This window comes from Lotus japonicus, chromosome 2 (assembly GCF_012489685.1).
Source record: "Lotus japonicus ecotype B-129 chromosome 2, LjGifu_v1.2".
Classification (NCBI taxonomy): domain Eukaryota; kingdom Viridiplantae; phylum Streptophyta; class Magnoliopsida; order Fabales; family Fabaceae; genus Lotus; species Lotus japonicus.
This window is the reverse complement of record NC_080042.1, coordinates 60,145,837-60,162,400: the sequence shown is the minus strand read 5'-3', so window position 1 is coordinate 60,162,400 and position 16,564 is coordinate 60,145,837. Positions and strand designations below refer to the sequence as shown.

General features: G+C 36.0%; 2 protein-coding genes across 2 annotated transcripts; both read right to left on the bottom strand.

The window, feature by feature from the left end:
- Positions 1-1,778: 1,778 nt before the first annotated feature.
- LOC130738616 (succinate--CoA ligase [ADP-forming] subunit alpha, mitochondrial) lies at positions 1,779-5,746 on the bottom strand. The gene is made up of 6 exons (XM_057590683.1): positions 5,276-5,746; positions 4,805-4,975; positions 4,086-4,209; positions 3,861-3,922; positions 3,011-3,092; positions 1,779-2,208 (listed from the first exon to the last, which is right to left on the bottom strand). Exons 1-6 carry the CDS (start codon positions 5,675-5,677, stop codon positions 2,066-2,068), a joined length of 984 nt encoding a protein of 327 aa, XP_057446666.1. The 5' UTR covers positions 5,678-5,746; the 3' UTR covers positions 1,779-2,065.
- A 1,383-nt stretch (positions 5,747-7,129) lies between these two features.
- LOC130738615 (plastid division protein CDP1, chloroplastic) lies at positions 7,130-12,972 on the bottom strand. The gene is made up of 12 exons (XM_057590682.1): positions 12,346-12,972; positions 11,525-11,638; positions 11,266-11,403; positions 11,048-11,152; positions 10,830-10,952; positions 9,919-10,287; positions 9,690-9,785; positions 9,415-9,531; positions 8,965-9,030; positions 8,106-8,882; positions 7,690-7,880; positions 7,130-7,499 (listed from the first exon to the last, which is right to left on the bottom strand). The coding sequence occupies exons 1-12, from the start codon at positions 12,613-12,615 to the stop codon at positions 7,418-7,420; spliced, it is 2,448 nt and encodes an 815-aa protein (XP_057446665.1). The 5' UTR covers positions 12,616-12,972; the 3' UTR covers positions 7,130-7,417.
- Positions 12,973-16,564: the final 3,592 nt, after the last annotated feature.

The following is a 16,564-nucleotide window of genomic DNA, read 5'->3' as shown; positions in this document are numbered from 1 at the left end:
AGAGGATGTTTCACTTGACTTCATCACAGGCCTACCTAAGTCATAGGGGTATGAGGCCATATTGGTCATGGTGGACCGTTTATCCAAGTACAGTCATTTCATCCCATTGAAGCATCCTTACTCGGCGAGGAACATTGCTGAGATTTTTGCAAAAGAGATAATCTGCTTACATGGCATTCCATCAACCATTGTGAGTGATAGAGACCCGATAATTATGAGCCATTTCTGGAAAGAGATTTTCATACTTCAAGGAACTCAACTCAAGATGAGTTCCGCTTATCATCCGGAGTCTGATGGGCAAACGGAAGTGGTGAACTGTTGCCTTGAAACGTATCTTCGTTGCTTCTCTGCGGATCAGCCCAAGACTTGAGTTCTGTGGCTTCATTGGGCTGAGTATTGGTTTAATACAACTTATCACTCTACTGCAAATCAAACACTGTTTGAAGTGGTGTATGGTCGTAAACCACCCGTGATAACAAGATGAGGGCTCGGTGAGACGCGAGTAGAAGTTGTGCAGCGAGAACTTCTGGATCAGGACGAAGCGCTCATGCAATTGAGAAGCCAGTTACTGCGTGCCCAGGAAAGAATGAAAGCACAAGCAAATACGAAGAGGGTGGACAAATAATTTGAAATTGGCGAATGGATGTTTGTCAAATTACGAGCTCACCGCCAACAATCGGTGGTCTCCCGTGTGCACGCCAAGCTCGCAGCACGCTACTATGGGCCTATCCCATTCTTGCTCGCGTGGGAGCAGTGGCTTACCGGCTGAAGCTTCCTGAAGGATCCCGAGTCCACCCAATCTTCCATGTCTCTTTGCTTAAAAAAGCCATTGGAGACTATGAGGTTGTGGAAGAGCCGCCTGATCAACTAGAAGAAGGGTCTGAGGTGATTGTACCCATCACTGTGTTGGCTACACGCAGGTTCAAGGGGAAGATTTACAACAACTATTGGTTCAGTGGCAGGGCAAGACACCTGAGGAAGCTACTTGGGAGGATTTTCTGACAATTAAAAGTCAGTTTCCTTCTTTCAACCTTGAGGACAAGGTTGCAGTTCCAGAAGGGGGTATTGTTAGGAACATTGGCCCATTAGCAAACCCACAAGAGATTCTAGTCCATCATGAGGTGGCAGGCCCAAGGGTATGGAGAGTTTACTCTAGAAGGGGCAAGAAAGGGATTACAGGATAACTATCTAACAGAATGGTGAGAGAAGATGACTGTATTAGTTCCTGAATATAAGGAGAGTGTAGGAGAGGTTGAGAGGCATCTTTAGATATTTGCACTTGTGATATGGAAAGGAAGCAATGATGCTCCCTTTAGGAGCTTACCTCTGGGCAGATCGCATTGCCATTCCCTCTCTGTAAATTCTTCATAGTTAAATAAACAATCATTGATACTTCTGTATTCAATTCTCTGTTTTCTGTTCATTGTTGGGGATTCCTAACACTTACTCGTTTCCAAACATACACTAAGATTAATGTTATATGTACAATTCAGTATTGTAAGTATACTTGTGGACATCAAAAAGCATTTATATACTTCTTTGAACCAAAAAGAAGTATTGTATACACTGATTAAGGCAGAATTTGATATCTAGCATCTGAAATTAAAACGTTTTACAATAAAGGAATATACTATTAATACTTGATATAAAGTTTACCCCCATTTGAAGATAATCAGAAAACGCTTTATATAAAACTGAAGGAAACAGTATTAAGTTTTCACTGTCATTTCTTGTTCATCTAGCATTAGTCTCCATAACATATAGTGCTGGCACAAAACTTCCCAGAACAATCAAGGACCAATATATATATAGGATTTCCTAACTGACCAACCTTGCAAACATGAAATTTGAAGTTGTTTCAAGTAGTTACAAACCAGCGCCACAAAAACTTAAACTCAAAGGAACTGTATCAAACTTTCCGGAAATATAAAGCATCTTAACATACTTTTATTTCAAGGCGCCTGTTATAGATTTAAAGAAGAACCCCCCATTGTTATCAATGAAAATCAAGTGTTTTGACTAATCAAAAAACCAAAGTGATTTGATGAAATTAAATGGACCCAAACTATTGTTGAACCAAGCCTCTCTGCTTGAAAACTTCTAGCATGGCAGTTCCAATTTTAGCAGGGGACTCCACAACTGTGACCCCAGCTTCCTTGAGGGTTTTAATTTTGTCTTGTGCAGTACCCTTGCCACCCGACACAATAGCTGCAAAAGCAAATTAAGGATGCATGATGGAAATGAAGGTGCAACAATTAGTATAGAACAGTAAATGGTAGGTGCAAATGTATCGAGTCAAGTCTTCTGAACAAGAGTACAAGAGTAATGATACTTTTTGTGGGATTTTGAAATTGGTTAGGGAAAAAATATGTAATATGTGACATGTTTATCAGGGAAAGTCAGAAATAATATATTTTGATATGGATGATGGAACAGTGTGTTCATACTTTTTTTGTTATGATTATCAGTATGGCTGTATATACTGGTATGGTTGTATATTAATGAGAAATACCAATGTCTCTTGGCAAATATTATGAGGGTGTGGGGGGTATCTTGAGTTTTTAAGAATATGACTTCATAGACTAGAACAGCAAAAAGATATAATCCATAAATACAGAGTCTACTTGTTTGCAAACCAAATCAATAAATGCCACATTATCTAGCAATTGAATCTCTTTTCTCTCAGTTAGAGCCGGTAGATTGGAAATTGGAATTAGCTATTAAAATTTAATAGAATTCCAGCAGGGTGAGATTTACAATTCTTAGAGTTGGATTACGCAGATCATCTATGATATATATAAAAATTGGATGGGACCAGCAAGTTCAATTGGAATATAGATGAACCAGCCCTTAGAGTGGTTTAAACTAATCTTGGAAATCAAATGCCATGGTATGAACAAACAAACAAAATAAGCTAAAGAAGGATGCCACTTAATTCATAAACACAATGGAAAGGAGTGATATTTTCAATCAGAAGCAACCAGTTCCAAAAGGTCAGAAGAAAACATACCTCCAGCATGACCCATACGGCGGCCAGGGGGAGCAGTTAATCCAGCAATAAATGCAACAATAGGCTTCTCAGTCCCGCTTTCCTGCATAGTCATTCATAAAATCAATTAAAGAACTCGTGCAATAGTCTTTTGAAAGGACAATATGACAGCTAGAACATGTGTTTGTTCTTTGATCTTTCTCTATCTAGCGTAAATAAACATCACCAACCGTTCACCAGATAACATAAACACCTAATGAATATTTAACTTCTTGTCCACAAAAAGAAGATTCACATCTACAGATCACATTATATAGGCCTTTTGCTTGCTGATAAGCTACTACAAGTCTACAGCCTATCAAAATTAAAATTTGCTCCCTTAAAAAAGCACATTTGAATTCTCCTTCATATAGAGAGATGCCACATACAATCAATATGCTTCGTTAACTACTTTGCCTAGACATATAGCTTTAGCCATTCAAGTACACATAAAGATATCAGATATCTAAAATACAAACTCCCTCATTTTTAAATTAATATTTCCTACATCAAATGATCATTTATCAGAATAATCAATTAAACCGATAGCTTTGAGATATATTGGTATGCAATCTGTATACATCAGTTTTTAGTTCATGGTTTCAAACTGAAACTGAAGTGTAGGGTGACAAAAACAAAATATAGAAAGAAAGAAAAAACATTTGTAAATAAGTTGGACTAGAAAAGAGATAATTTGCAATTGATAATAATCACTACACATTGGAGAACAGATGCCAGAACATCATAAATTGATTTGATAAAATAAAAGTATTTGGAATAGAATAATAATGCAGCACGGAAAATTTATGCACAGGTAACAATTAAAAGGAACCTTAATTAGTGCAGCAGCATCCTCCTCTGCAGTTCCACCTATCTCTCCTATAAGAACGATACCTGAATTAAACGAACAAACAGTAATGATAAGTGAACCTGTTCCATTAATCATACACGAAAATTTTCCCGGACAAAGAAACTACGCACAGAAGCCATCAACACGGTTCGGTGGATATACAGAAAAGAGGGTAATATATATGACACAATAAAAATGACAAAGTACCTTCTGTCTGAGGATCTGATAGGAATTTCTTAAGGCAATCAACAAAATTTGTTCCATTAAAGGGATCTCCTCCGATACCCACACAAGTGGATTGTCCAAGGCCAACAGCAGACGTTTGGAAAACCTGAATAGTAAAAAACAAATATGTGGTTTATCCATGGGTAACCATAATTGTTGTATTATGAAAATAACTTCAAATTTCAACTGGCAATAACTCCCAGAGTTAAGTGTGTTACTCAATAACAAACAAGCATCGTTGTTTTCTTCTTGAAAGCAATAATTAAAAATTCAAAAAGTTGTATGAGAGTAGAGATTTCCTTTTAAAGCATACAATATCAATAACTTATTCCGTAGAATAAAAGCAAGTTGGTTATTATGCTCCGACTCTGCTGTAGATGGAACCAAGACAGATGATAACATGAAAACGGACACAAAACCCAAGATTCATAGGAATGTGCGGTAACAAGTGAAAAAGCAGTAAGAGACTAAGAGTATTAACCACTTAAGAAAAGTAACATAATAATATATACAGAACGAAGTCCAGTACAACGTGTCAACATTTTGCTTGATATATAACCAAAACCTCATTACTCATGAGGAGCGTGGACTTCATTTGAAGTTTGAACAGATAAATATCATCAACGATGCCTATAATACAATCAAATATACTTATTAACCAAAGTAAATAGTCTTCCCAACATAAAAAAATAAGGACTCACCGCCTCATACGTCAAAGTACCAGAACGAGAAACAATTCCAATGCGCCCAGGCTTATGAATGTAACCCGGCATGATTCCGATTTTACATTCCCCAGGCTTGATGATACCAGGGCAGTTTGGTCCTATCAGACGAGTTTTCGACTGTCTGTTAATCGCTGCTTTAACTCGCACCTGAGATCGAAAAAATAATTAACTTCAGCCACTACAATTTAAAAATCGCCGAATTATCACAAATGCAATTAAACAAAATCAAAGGCATACATTGCCATCATATCAAAACCTTATGAATAAACACAGTCTAATACCAAAACTTCAAAAAAATAAAAACTATAGGTAGAATCAAACAACAGGTCATAGCATAAAATCGAAACCTATAATTCTCAAAACCCCAAATCATGATTTGTATAAACATTCATCTCATTGTAACATGCTCCAAAAAAATTGAGGTGAAAAGTGAGAAATCAGTGTTACCATATCATGTTGAGGGATGCCTTCAGTGATGCAAACAACGAGATCCAACTCAGCCTCCAAGGCCTCCATGATGGCTTTGGCGGCGAAAGGCGGAGGAACATAGATGACGGAGGCGTTGGCCTTGGTCTCAGCCTTGGCTTCAGCGACGGTGTTGAAAACGGGAAGGCCTAGATGTTCGGTTCCACCTTTCTTCGGGGTGACACCACCGACCATGTTGGTTCCGTATTCGATGGCTTGTTCCGTGTGGAAGGTGCCGTTCTTCCCTGTGATCCCCTGGCAGATCACGCGCGTGCTCTTGTCGACGAACACCGCCGGCGATGAGGCTGTTGCTGATAGGTGGCGGATGCAGTGGCGGCGCGCGGCGATGGAGGCCATCAACTTGTTCAGCGGTTGCAACCCCATCAGTATTTTTCAGATTCAGACACTGCTTTGCTGCTTTCTGAAAAATCAAATGCCCTACCTAGCTTCTTTCGTGGACTATTATTCTCTTTTTTCAATTAAATAAAACACGAATTTAGAAATTAAATATATTTCCTGATTTATTTTAAGTAACAGCATTTTTTATTTGATTCTTATATTCTTGTATGAAACAAGTTTCTACTCTTTCTTACATGTAAAATCAATTTCAATATTCTCTTCAAAAGAAATTGATTTCAATATTTTTTTGTGATAGTTTGTTATTGTAAAATATTGGATGATTAATATGGACTAGTAATGGAATATAAAAGCAAACATAAAATTATAACCTTTGCATAGTAGTCCTAGGGTGGATAATAAAAAATTAAAAACTCATGAGTAAAGAACCTAGATAATTTAGGCTTTTTGGGGAATAGCATGGGGGTTTGTGTTTGGGGAGTTAATGCGATTCGATTTAGGTATGGAAAATGTAAGCTATTGGCAGACGACACGACTAAGTAATATAATTAAATGTTCAAAATTCAAATAATGTGTCATACAAACCCTAAAAAATCCAAGTCCCACTAACACAATGTTATTCTCTCACACTTCTCCACTCTTAAGTAAGCTTCACTAATCTCTTTCTATTTTATCTCTACTTTCGGGACTTGAAGCTTCTACTTCTTCATCGAAGGGCGTCTCTATCATATGCATCTTCTTCTTTTGTGTAAAGGCACTCTTGGTCGTACCCTAATGGTTCTTTCTTTCCCTTGTTCTTCCTTCTTCATCATCTAGCCGATCAACATTGCTTCATATCCTCTTGTCCCCATTGACGGTTATCTCATTTCCACCATACACCTCTCCATCTCTGCCCTTCATCTTGCACCTCTACCACCACCACGGGAAATTTTGTGTCATTGTTTTGTAGATGTATTGGGCATGCAAATCTTCTAAACATTTTTTTTTGGTGGAAAAATCTTCTAAACATTTAATTGTGTACTTTTGTAGGGATTCGCTAGACTCCAACCATCTTTGACACCATAAATTGATAGAAACTTCATTCCAGTTTACTAACTTCAATTTCTACACCAAAAACTTTCTTCCTTTTAAGATACTACTCCAAGTGGAAAATCTTGGTTTTGAAACTTGTAGAGAAGTTCCACAAATATGAAACAATCATTCCTTTAACTTGGGAGTCAATGTTCGAAGATTGATGTCTTTCCTTCGAACATACACTCAAGAATGAGAATTCTATGCAAATCATTTAGCAAAGTTTGGAGCAAAAGTCCTGAGATGTTCTTAAGATTTTGGAATAGTTGCCTTTTGATTTGAGGCCTGCTTTCTTGCTGATTCCATATTGAAATATTCTTTTTTAACTCAATTACGACATTGTGGATAGCCATACATAACGCCCTGGTCTATGCAAAATATTGACATAGGAGAAGGATAGGTTCTAGATGAAAAAATATTTGGCTTTTCACATTACTTCTGTTTGCTTTTCACGGTACACTAGAAAAAAGAATTGCTAATCAAAGAATTTCCTGGTAAACAGCTATGAATATGAGTTCTTTACAGGTAATTATGAGCTAGTAAAGGAGGGGATGGAGGATACACAACTTAGCTTACTCAAATTGCATAAAGGGAAATTCTTAAGATGTCATCATCTGCCTAAATGGGATCTAGAGAAGGATCCAAGTTAGCTGCAATATCAGTTATCGTGGCGTGGTACAATATGAAGCCCAAATATCATGGTGTTCGTATATCACCTTCGCAGAACTTCCATGATCCATCATCTTGCATCTTCAAAACATACCTAACTTTATAAGTGCTGCAATCAAATCAATAAAAGAATTGTTAATAAATACAACAAAAGGACAAAAACCTAAAAGCAGTGCTGAAATTAGACTGGAAAGAGAAGAAATGGAGGAGTATGATAACATGATCATGAAGGATATCAAAATTGTTTAGCAAGTCTTACCAATAGAGTGCTATCCAGTTGAGAATGTAAAATATATTACCTAAGGTAGTTTGGATTTTTTTGCTGAGAACTATCCACAAGTTCAGCTGCTTCCTCTAAAAGAGCTTCAATTTCTGCCATGTCAGTTTCATTTCCATCTGATAGAATGTCAGCTCTAAGGACAGATAATTTCAGCAAAAGAAATCTCCAGTGACAAGATTTTTCTTTTGCAGCGTCAGCCAAAGCTTGCCACTGTCAAAGATAGCACCAGTTAGTTTTTCTTCTTGTATTTTTATGAGTTCCTATATATCATTTCATTACATCCTCATTTTCATGAACCCCCCAATTTTGAGCATTTCAAAGCCACACCTTGTTAGATATGTCACTCGTTCAACAGTGAAGTATAGTCCATAGCATGGCAAGTGATATTTGATTATATAAAATAAAAAGGGTTAAAAAAGTCACAGCATGCACTACCTGAGCAAGCATGGGTTCATCAAGGACTTCCGCAAGGGAATTAACTTCATGGCTAGGCCCCAAAGCTTCAGCTTTGATTTCTTGCCATTGCCTAATAAGGGTTTCTGCTTCTTCCACAGGCATCTGCCTCCTGTACACTTTAATAGAGAAGGATGAAGAGCTATGAGCAGTGTGTAAATCACTTCGAAACCCAGCATCTGACCGGTGCAAGAAATGTATCTTCACCCTTGACAGGATTCTCTCAAGTTTGTCGGAAATAGTACTCCGTCTCATATATGGACCTACAGGGTAGTTAGAAGATGAATCTGCAGTCCAAGCAATGTTATGATTGGCTTTTGTGAAAGCCCAATTAGAACCAGTAAAATTCTTGCTTATGTTTATTCCCAACAACTTAATTGTAGCAAATGCAATACAACCCAGTACAGTAAAATGTGTTATTCTTTCAAATATGTGTGCACCGGTGAAGTGACTATCCCAGACTCCATTGTGATGAGTGCCAAGGCTCCTTTTCACTTTAACAGGTGACTCGCTAAGATTGGGTCCATTTTCATTTTTGCCAGATAACAGTGAACTCTGCAAATCAGTAGGAGCCAGCTGCTTAACTGCAAAACCTAGATTTGGAGAAGAGCTCATATATGAGCGAGGTTCCTCAAAATCTCTTCGCTCTACAGATCCAGAGGAGGACAGAGGTCTATGACATATAGTAGAAGATGTTTGTGTAGCTCCTTTAGAGTTCTTGCTTCCAGAAATTTTCTTTTGAGCATTAAAGAAACTAGCCTGCAGAGATGAATATCCATAAATAACGTTGTCAGAATTAAAGTGAAAATTTTCGTTTTTTCCTACAAATACTTGATCTTACCAGAGCTGGAGAACAACCTTTAGTATCTGGATACAAATCAAGCACCGAATCCTTCAGCCACATTTCCTGATCAAGTTTAGCAAGTGGTTTGAGATAAGAAATAAAAAAAGTAAAAAAATCACCATTATTAAACAATAAAAGAAAATGCATAAAAGCGGATGACATTTAAATATGTCCTTTATTTGAGGCCAGTCTCTACAAAAGCATACGTTATTCCAAAGCACAGTAATATTTGAAGTCAAAGTTGTGGTTGATAGCACACCCTGAACGTGAAAGTACACTTCCTCGCTAAGGGTCTAAACTCTAAACAGTAAACACTAAAATGGGGAGAAATGGCATCACTAAGGCCTGTCAAGAATTTAACAAGCAACAAAGGCACCTAAAGCATCTCAAATAGTGCATCTCCTTAAAGTTAGAGAACCTGAGTGAACATGATAATAAGAGAAATACCAAAGATGGGTTAGCATCAGAAGCATCCATTATTGCCTTCCCCAAGACAGAGTTATGTTTTGGATTTGAGTTCAGCTCAAGCTGCTTCAGCTTTTCAACCGCCTCAGCCTCTGTGCCCTAGAAGTTAAGACATCATGATCAAAGAATATGCTGCAGATTATCATGGAAAATTGAAAGTGAAAGAAAAAATTATGCATGCTGGAAATCAATATTAAAAATGTCTAATGACTTCATGAAGGAAGCACCAGTTATTAGAGTTAACATGAAAAAGATACCAGTCCAAGAAGGAATAAGCAGAAAGCTTCCTCAAATTTCAGATCAAAGCCCTCTGAAGCTATCAAACATTCACATATGTTTTTTGCTTTGTGAATCTGCATCATATAAATAACAATACTGGGTATCAGGGTGAAATTAAGAAACCCATTGTTTGAGAATGTAAGCAAAGAAAAAACAATATGGATTGTAACAAATATTAAAATGCTTAAGCTTTGAAGAGGGTGTTACCAATTCTTTATGCTTGCTGGAAAATCCAAGTGCCAAATGAGCTGTAAAAACTCGATAGAAACAACTTGAATCAATTATTACTCTTAGATTCTGTGATTCGATTGTCTTCTTATTCTTTCGCATCACAGCTAAGCTATCCCAAGGAAGGAGATCAACTATCTCATTAGCCAGCAAACAGCCCAATGCTTGGCTTAGAAAGGAAGGCCAGTCCTGTACTTGGCATGAAGCTTCGACATCAAGACCCTGTCTAAGCAGTTCTCGCAAAGCTGCAATTGCTCCACGTCTCCTATCAATATTTTCAGGGGTATTTGACATGCTCAGGAGTTCCAAGGTGCAAGCAGGTGCAAGCTCTTCAAGAGATTCTTCAATCTAGAAACCATGAAAAGCATCCTCAGGGTTGTGATCCATGAGTAATATACAGCTATGACCATTAAATTCAATGTTTCCAACCATCACTGCAGAATGGTGAATTCTCAAGCCAAAAAGCATATGAAAGGGGGATGACATAAATTATGAAAATGACATGGACAGAATTGATAGAGTCACTAATTATGTTGTATTCCCAGATCAAACTTAGTAGATGTTCATGTAGCTAGCCTGAAGTATCCGTTACTAAATCTTTTTTAATTATTGTAAGCAACGAAATCTAATATTGGAGAGAAAATTATCATTTTCACTAAATAAGTATGCTAAATTATTCCGAGAACTCACTGAAAATCCCAAATTATGGGAACAAAAAGTAGAAAAACAACAATTTTACATCTGTTGAATTAGTTTTTTTTTTTTTTCCTTCTGTTGTAAAGAGAGATGGGTTTATAACCCAATCCTTCCCTTATAAAATGGATGCTCACCAAAATTAGCTAGTGACTTAAAGATCTTAGATGAATATTCACTCACAAAAAGTGGCTTACCTGAGAAAGCAGTGTCATTTTTGCAAGAGATGGTTTACTTCTTAGAAGACACTGGGCACGGGCAAGAGCTTCGAAACCTTGAGATACTTTGTTCTTCTCAAAGCCAATCTTTGCAACTGCACACTTCACGAGAGCACCTGTAATAAGGACAGGGTACATAACAAGACTGCTATAAATTCAAGGAGTGGTTTTCGGACCTATCTGTCCATGTGTCTTACCTCAGCTAACGCCATAGAAAGAACTAAATCATCTGTATATGGCTTGGCATCTTGCTGCTGAAGACTTGTCCGTCCAATGTCCAGCACAAGCTTCGATTCTCCAACCTAAACAGAAAGAATAGAAAAGTAGCAGTCAAACATTTCCAGAAAGAAGAAAACTCTATGACGCTGAACCGTTAGAAAAACCTAAAAAAAGAATGAGCACATGTTAAGTGTACCTCTTGAAGAAGGCATAAAGCAGCAGGCAACCAAGACCAACGAACACGAAGGGAAGATTTAGGGGGAATCTTTTCTTTAAGGTTCCCAGCATATTCCGGCTCAAAAAGAAGTTTATCCCTAACATCCATAAGAAGATCCTGCAAATATTAGATAAGAGCAACAAAAAGCAACAACTCAAATTACATTTATCAGCATTTCCAAAATCAAATCTAGCAAAACTTTGCAATCACAAAACATAATTAGTGCTCATATCTATACCTGGCGAGATGCAACAACACTTATGGTGTAACCTTCTTCAATTTCTGCATTTTTGAGACCCATAACTGCCTTAACAATTTCATCTTTCTCAGCTCGATCAGGAACACCAATAAGCTGCAAAGTGGCAAGAACTGAGCTGTCTATCATAAATCTTAAGACAAAGTAAATGAAAATCAACAAGGATGGGCTACTATAATGAAGACAACTGGATATATATCACTGTAATTATAAAGCTTAAAATGATGAACACTCATCATAGCTGCTGAACCATCCCAACCACCAACTGCTTCACTACATCAAAAATAAAATAGCAGCGGATAGAAATGTAAAGACTACGTAGAGTAGAACAATATGAAACATATCGAGTTATCAAACAAGGTCCAATGTACCATAAGTGCATATAACCCAGCAAGCAAGTCAAATATTACAATGGGATTGGGAACAAGATGAAAAGTTAAGGCACCAAACAAAAATGTAAAGGGGTAGATCCCTGATTCATTCTCCCTTCACTCAACCATAGAAGTCATATTTTAACAGTCCTGTATGAATAATCACAATGTGGCATACCATTTTCTTTTTTCTAAAACAACAGCACACAAAAAATTATTCAATCCATATAAAATTGGCAAATACCAATATCCAAACTGAACTCGAGCGAGGCAAATTCCTCGATATTTATCGAACATCATCCATAGTCCATAGTAATCAAATCCCATCAAACACACCACTGAGAACTCAACCCTTCATTCCCCATTTCATTAAAATCATTAAGGCATAAATAAAGGGGAAAAAAAAATACAAAAACAGCTAGTTCCTATTACCTGGTAGCAAGAAACAGGGATTTCAACAGTGAATTTCATCTGGGCACTTTCAACAACGCGTACATTGTTATCAACGTTCTTCAACTTCCTCCTTTCAAGCACAACATCACTCTTCCCCGCATGGGATCCAACACAAAACGCAGAGGAACCACCAAACCCAGAACCCGCGTCCCCGTGGGAACCCAGAAACGGAACCTTTGGTTCATAGTAACCGATGCGAGCAACGCCATACAAAGAGGGTCCAATCACTGCAGCATTAGCAAGTGCCATGAGCTCTCATTCCACAAAATGCGAGAAACAAGCAAAACCCTAGGAAATCAGCTTCAGTGTTGAATCATCATCATCATTCACCACCGTCGAATTGGAATTGGAATTCACACATTGCGAAGAAAAGGGAAATTGCAGTGCAGAGTGACTGGGAATTTGGGTTTGAGAATGAATGAATGATGCAAAAGCAGAAAGGGAAAAGAGAGTGGAGGGTTAATGTGGAAAACGTTGTTTGTTTCATTCAGAGTGAGTGAGAAGAAGAAGAAAAAGGAGGGAGATTAATTGAGAAAAATGGATTAAGAAGAGTGATTACTGATTAGTGCTTAATCAAGCTATTAGAGGAGGAAAGTAGGAAAATTTGCAGGAAGATTTAACCAACTGAAAATTGTTTTGTTTTTAATTCTCATATATGAGTTTGAAGAAAAAAAACTAAAATGGATATTTGAGTTTGAAGAAAAAAAACTAAAATGGAACCAGGAGAAATTTTAGCACATGGAATAGTCATGGGAGATTGGGAGATATCATAGGGGGAATTTTGTTCCTCATAAAAAACCAATAAATGAAAAATAATACTAATTATTTTATATTATTTTTCAAAAATGGTGGAAAAATAATACTAATTACTATATTTTATTTCGTGTAAATAATATAATCAAAATGGGTAATGCGTGGTCTACGAGATGATGTTGAGTATTGCATTCAAGCTCTCTAAAAATTGCTATCATTCAAAACATGATAGACGACGTGTGCAGCGTTTGAACTTAACACCACATAAGTAAAATCCGAAAACGCCCTAGTGAGAATTGAGCAATCAAATCTACATTAAAGTGCGTTAGGGTCACACTTTAAAATGCGTAGTTAACGCACTTTAAAGTGCGAATATCATTTTGAACGTAAGATATTATATTCAATTTATTTATTTATATAAAAAATAATCATAACCATTAAACAAAAAAATTTGTCAGCATATATCTTAATGTTAGAAAAGTCACAATTGTCTTTTATTAATTATTCTACCGTCATTAAAAATTATTCAATATCAAATTAATACAGTAGTTATTTTGGGAAAAAGTCACAATTGACTTTTGTTAATTATTTTATTGTCATTAATAACTATTAAATGAAATATTAATACATTAATTATTTTCAAAAATATGAAATTATTTAATATTTAAATTATTAAAATATCAGAAAATATTTTTGACATCATCGATCTACTTACTAATCTAAATCTAAATCTAAATAGTATATAAAAGAGAACCTAAAAGATGGCAAGTTTTGACACTTGGCATACATTGAAAGAGGTTTCAGCTTTTTTTGGAAGATTAAAAAAATCAAAAAGAAAATATTATTACCACTTTTGGAAACTTGCAAGTGGCTTACTTGATAATTGCAATTTTATTTAAGGGTAAGCATGTAATAGCTCACCTAATTTATTTTAATTTTGATTTTTTTTAAATTAAATTATATCTCATATTAATGACTAATCACAATTTGTCTTCCACTACCAAAATCTTGACCAATCATTTTTTATTTTTAAATTTTTTTAATCTCAAAAATGGCTAACATTAATTTTGATTTCAAACTTTCATCCCATTAACTTCATCTTCACCAATAACGTTTTGACCCATTTCAAATTTTATTTTTTTATTATTATTTATGACTAATTCCACCACAACAATAGCCAATTAGATTAAGCCTGTTTTTGGTGCTCTTTAAAATTTAATACATTGCAAAACTTTTTTTTTTCTTTTTACGTGTGAAACTTTGAAAACCTTTATATCTTTTATTTTCCAATTGTTTAAAAACTAATGCAAATTTCAACCACCCATTATGACCAATAAAAAAACGAAATATCAAGAGTTTAAGAATTTTTGGGTAAGCTGCCGTCCACAATTATCTTGGGAGTAATACATCATATTCATTATTTATCAATGTTCCCAATACTTCTTTAATTATTGGAAATCAATTTTCGGGTACAATCATATCTATTTCTCCTATAAATACCTCAACAACTTTACATCTTAAATCAAACGAATCCATTTCTGAATCCCCTCTTCTTATTTCAGTTGTTTAGTTTTCCCTTTTACAATGGCTCATGTTTATGATAAGATTGTCATCCTCATGTTTAGTTTTCGTAATTTAGTTGTTTATCATATATGAACCAATATGTAGTATGACCAATATCCTCTCCTTGATTATTTCATTCTTGATAAGCTTTTAATTTGATTTTTACGGATTTCCTAATTTAAAATGTAAATCATTGAATTGTTTGTTGCTCTCGGATTTTATAAATTTTTAATTTAAAGAAATTGACATGTTATGTATCTTTCTGATTGCTATATTTTTTTTTCTAAATCCTTAGGGTTCAGAATTCAAGCTACCGTTCGTAAACATATGGAGATTTTGCAAATTTGGAGGTTGGAAGAGATATCGTTGTTAACAGTCACAGTGGTGGTCTTACAAGACTTCATGAGACTCATCCCCATTTCATGTCTCTTCAATAACCTTTGATGTTTCCCTACAGCGAAGATGGTTGGATAGAGAATATTCCATTGAGAGAGAACTTTGATCCTAACAGTCAACGTAAACGCCAAAGGGTGTCAATGTGAGATTTTATTGTATTTCGTCTGCAGGACCGACCAAATGAGTATGGCAATGTTGTGCTTGCAGGAAGATTGTTTCTTTCTCCTACTTATTGATTTATTCACTATTGTCCAAGTATTTTCATGTTACATTGCTTAATGGATGTAATATTGGTGCTTATAATTGTTAAATTAAACTTCAAATGAATGTTGAGGTCCATTTCCATAATACATCCCCTTAGTTTGGAAAAAAGATGTTTTGATGGAGTAAAACTTATTTGCTAACAGAAGTATTGTCTATGAATTTTGGTTTGAACTTTGTTTTTTTTTTTGTACTGGGGTTGATACTTAAACTGTAAGACCCACGATTTTAGAATTAAATAAATAAATAATTTCCAGCTCACGCATAGGATTCTGTGTAAGCGTGAGAGGAACTTGACTTTCGTTTGATGGGTGGATTAATATGATGAAGAAGAAAGTTCAGGAAATGACTAAGAATAGTACTATAGTCGATACAACTTATGACGCAAGTATTATTCGTTTACGCCTAGGACAAAAACCTTAGGAAAAGATTAATTTAACCCTTGGAACACTATAGGAATAAATTCCAAAAATCTTCAAGAGGAATATAAGAATTTATCTTATTCCTTTCCATAACAAGCGTCTCGATACGAAACCCTGGAATGTACGAAGGTCAAATTCCAATACTCGGAAGTTTGCCGAAACTGAATCACTGATAGTTCAAGAAACCTAAAATCAATGGACGATGAAGACTTTTTCTATTTGGAGCTTCAAACAAAGATTCCACACGCTTACACCTATTTCTCTCGATGTTTCTAATCTTTCTTCAGAACGAAGTTTTCTCATCCGACATCAACTGCAAAAAGTAGTTTTTCGGGTAAAATCGATTTACACCGACTTTGGATCGTTTGCCTTAATTCCAAGAAACCTGTTTTGAGTTCTAGAATTCTGTTTCCAGAACCTATCTTAGAATTCACGGAGGAATGCGCAGGAAAAATCGGAATCGCGAAATTTTCTTTTTTCCGCATTTTCCAAAACTTATAAATAGCAAGAAAATGAAAAATTTTCACAAAACCTTCCCCATTTTAAACCCAAACCCGCGAGCACCATAGGAGGAGGAGGAAGAAGAGTTTTTCGCCGATTCTTGCCTGATCGTCCCACAGTTCGTTGCTACGCGTAGGCCTCGAGGTACTGATGTTTTTCCTTACCTCTGATCGTAAATTCTGTCGCTTTTCTCTTTGTTTTTCTGTGCTCAAAGTTTTGAGCTTTTTGTAAAACTGTCCAAATAACTTGATTTCTCTGTCTAAACTTATTCCCTGCGTGCCCCTGAGCATGTTTAGCGGATT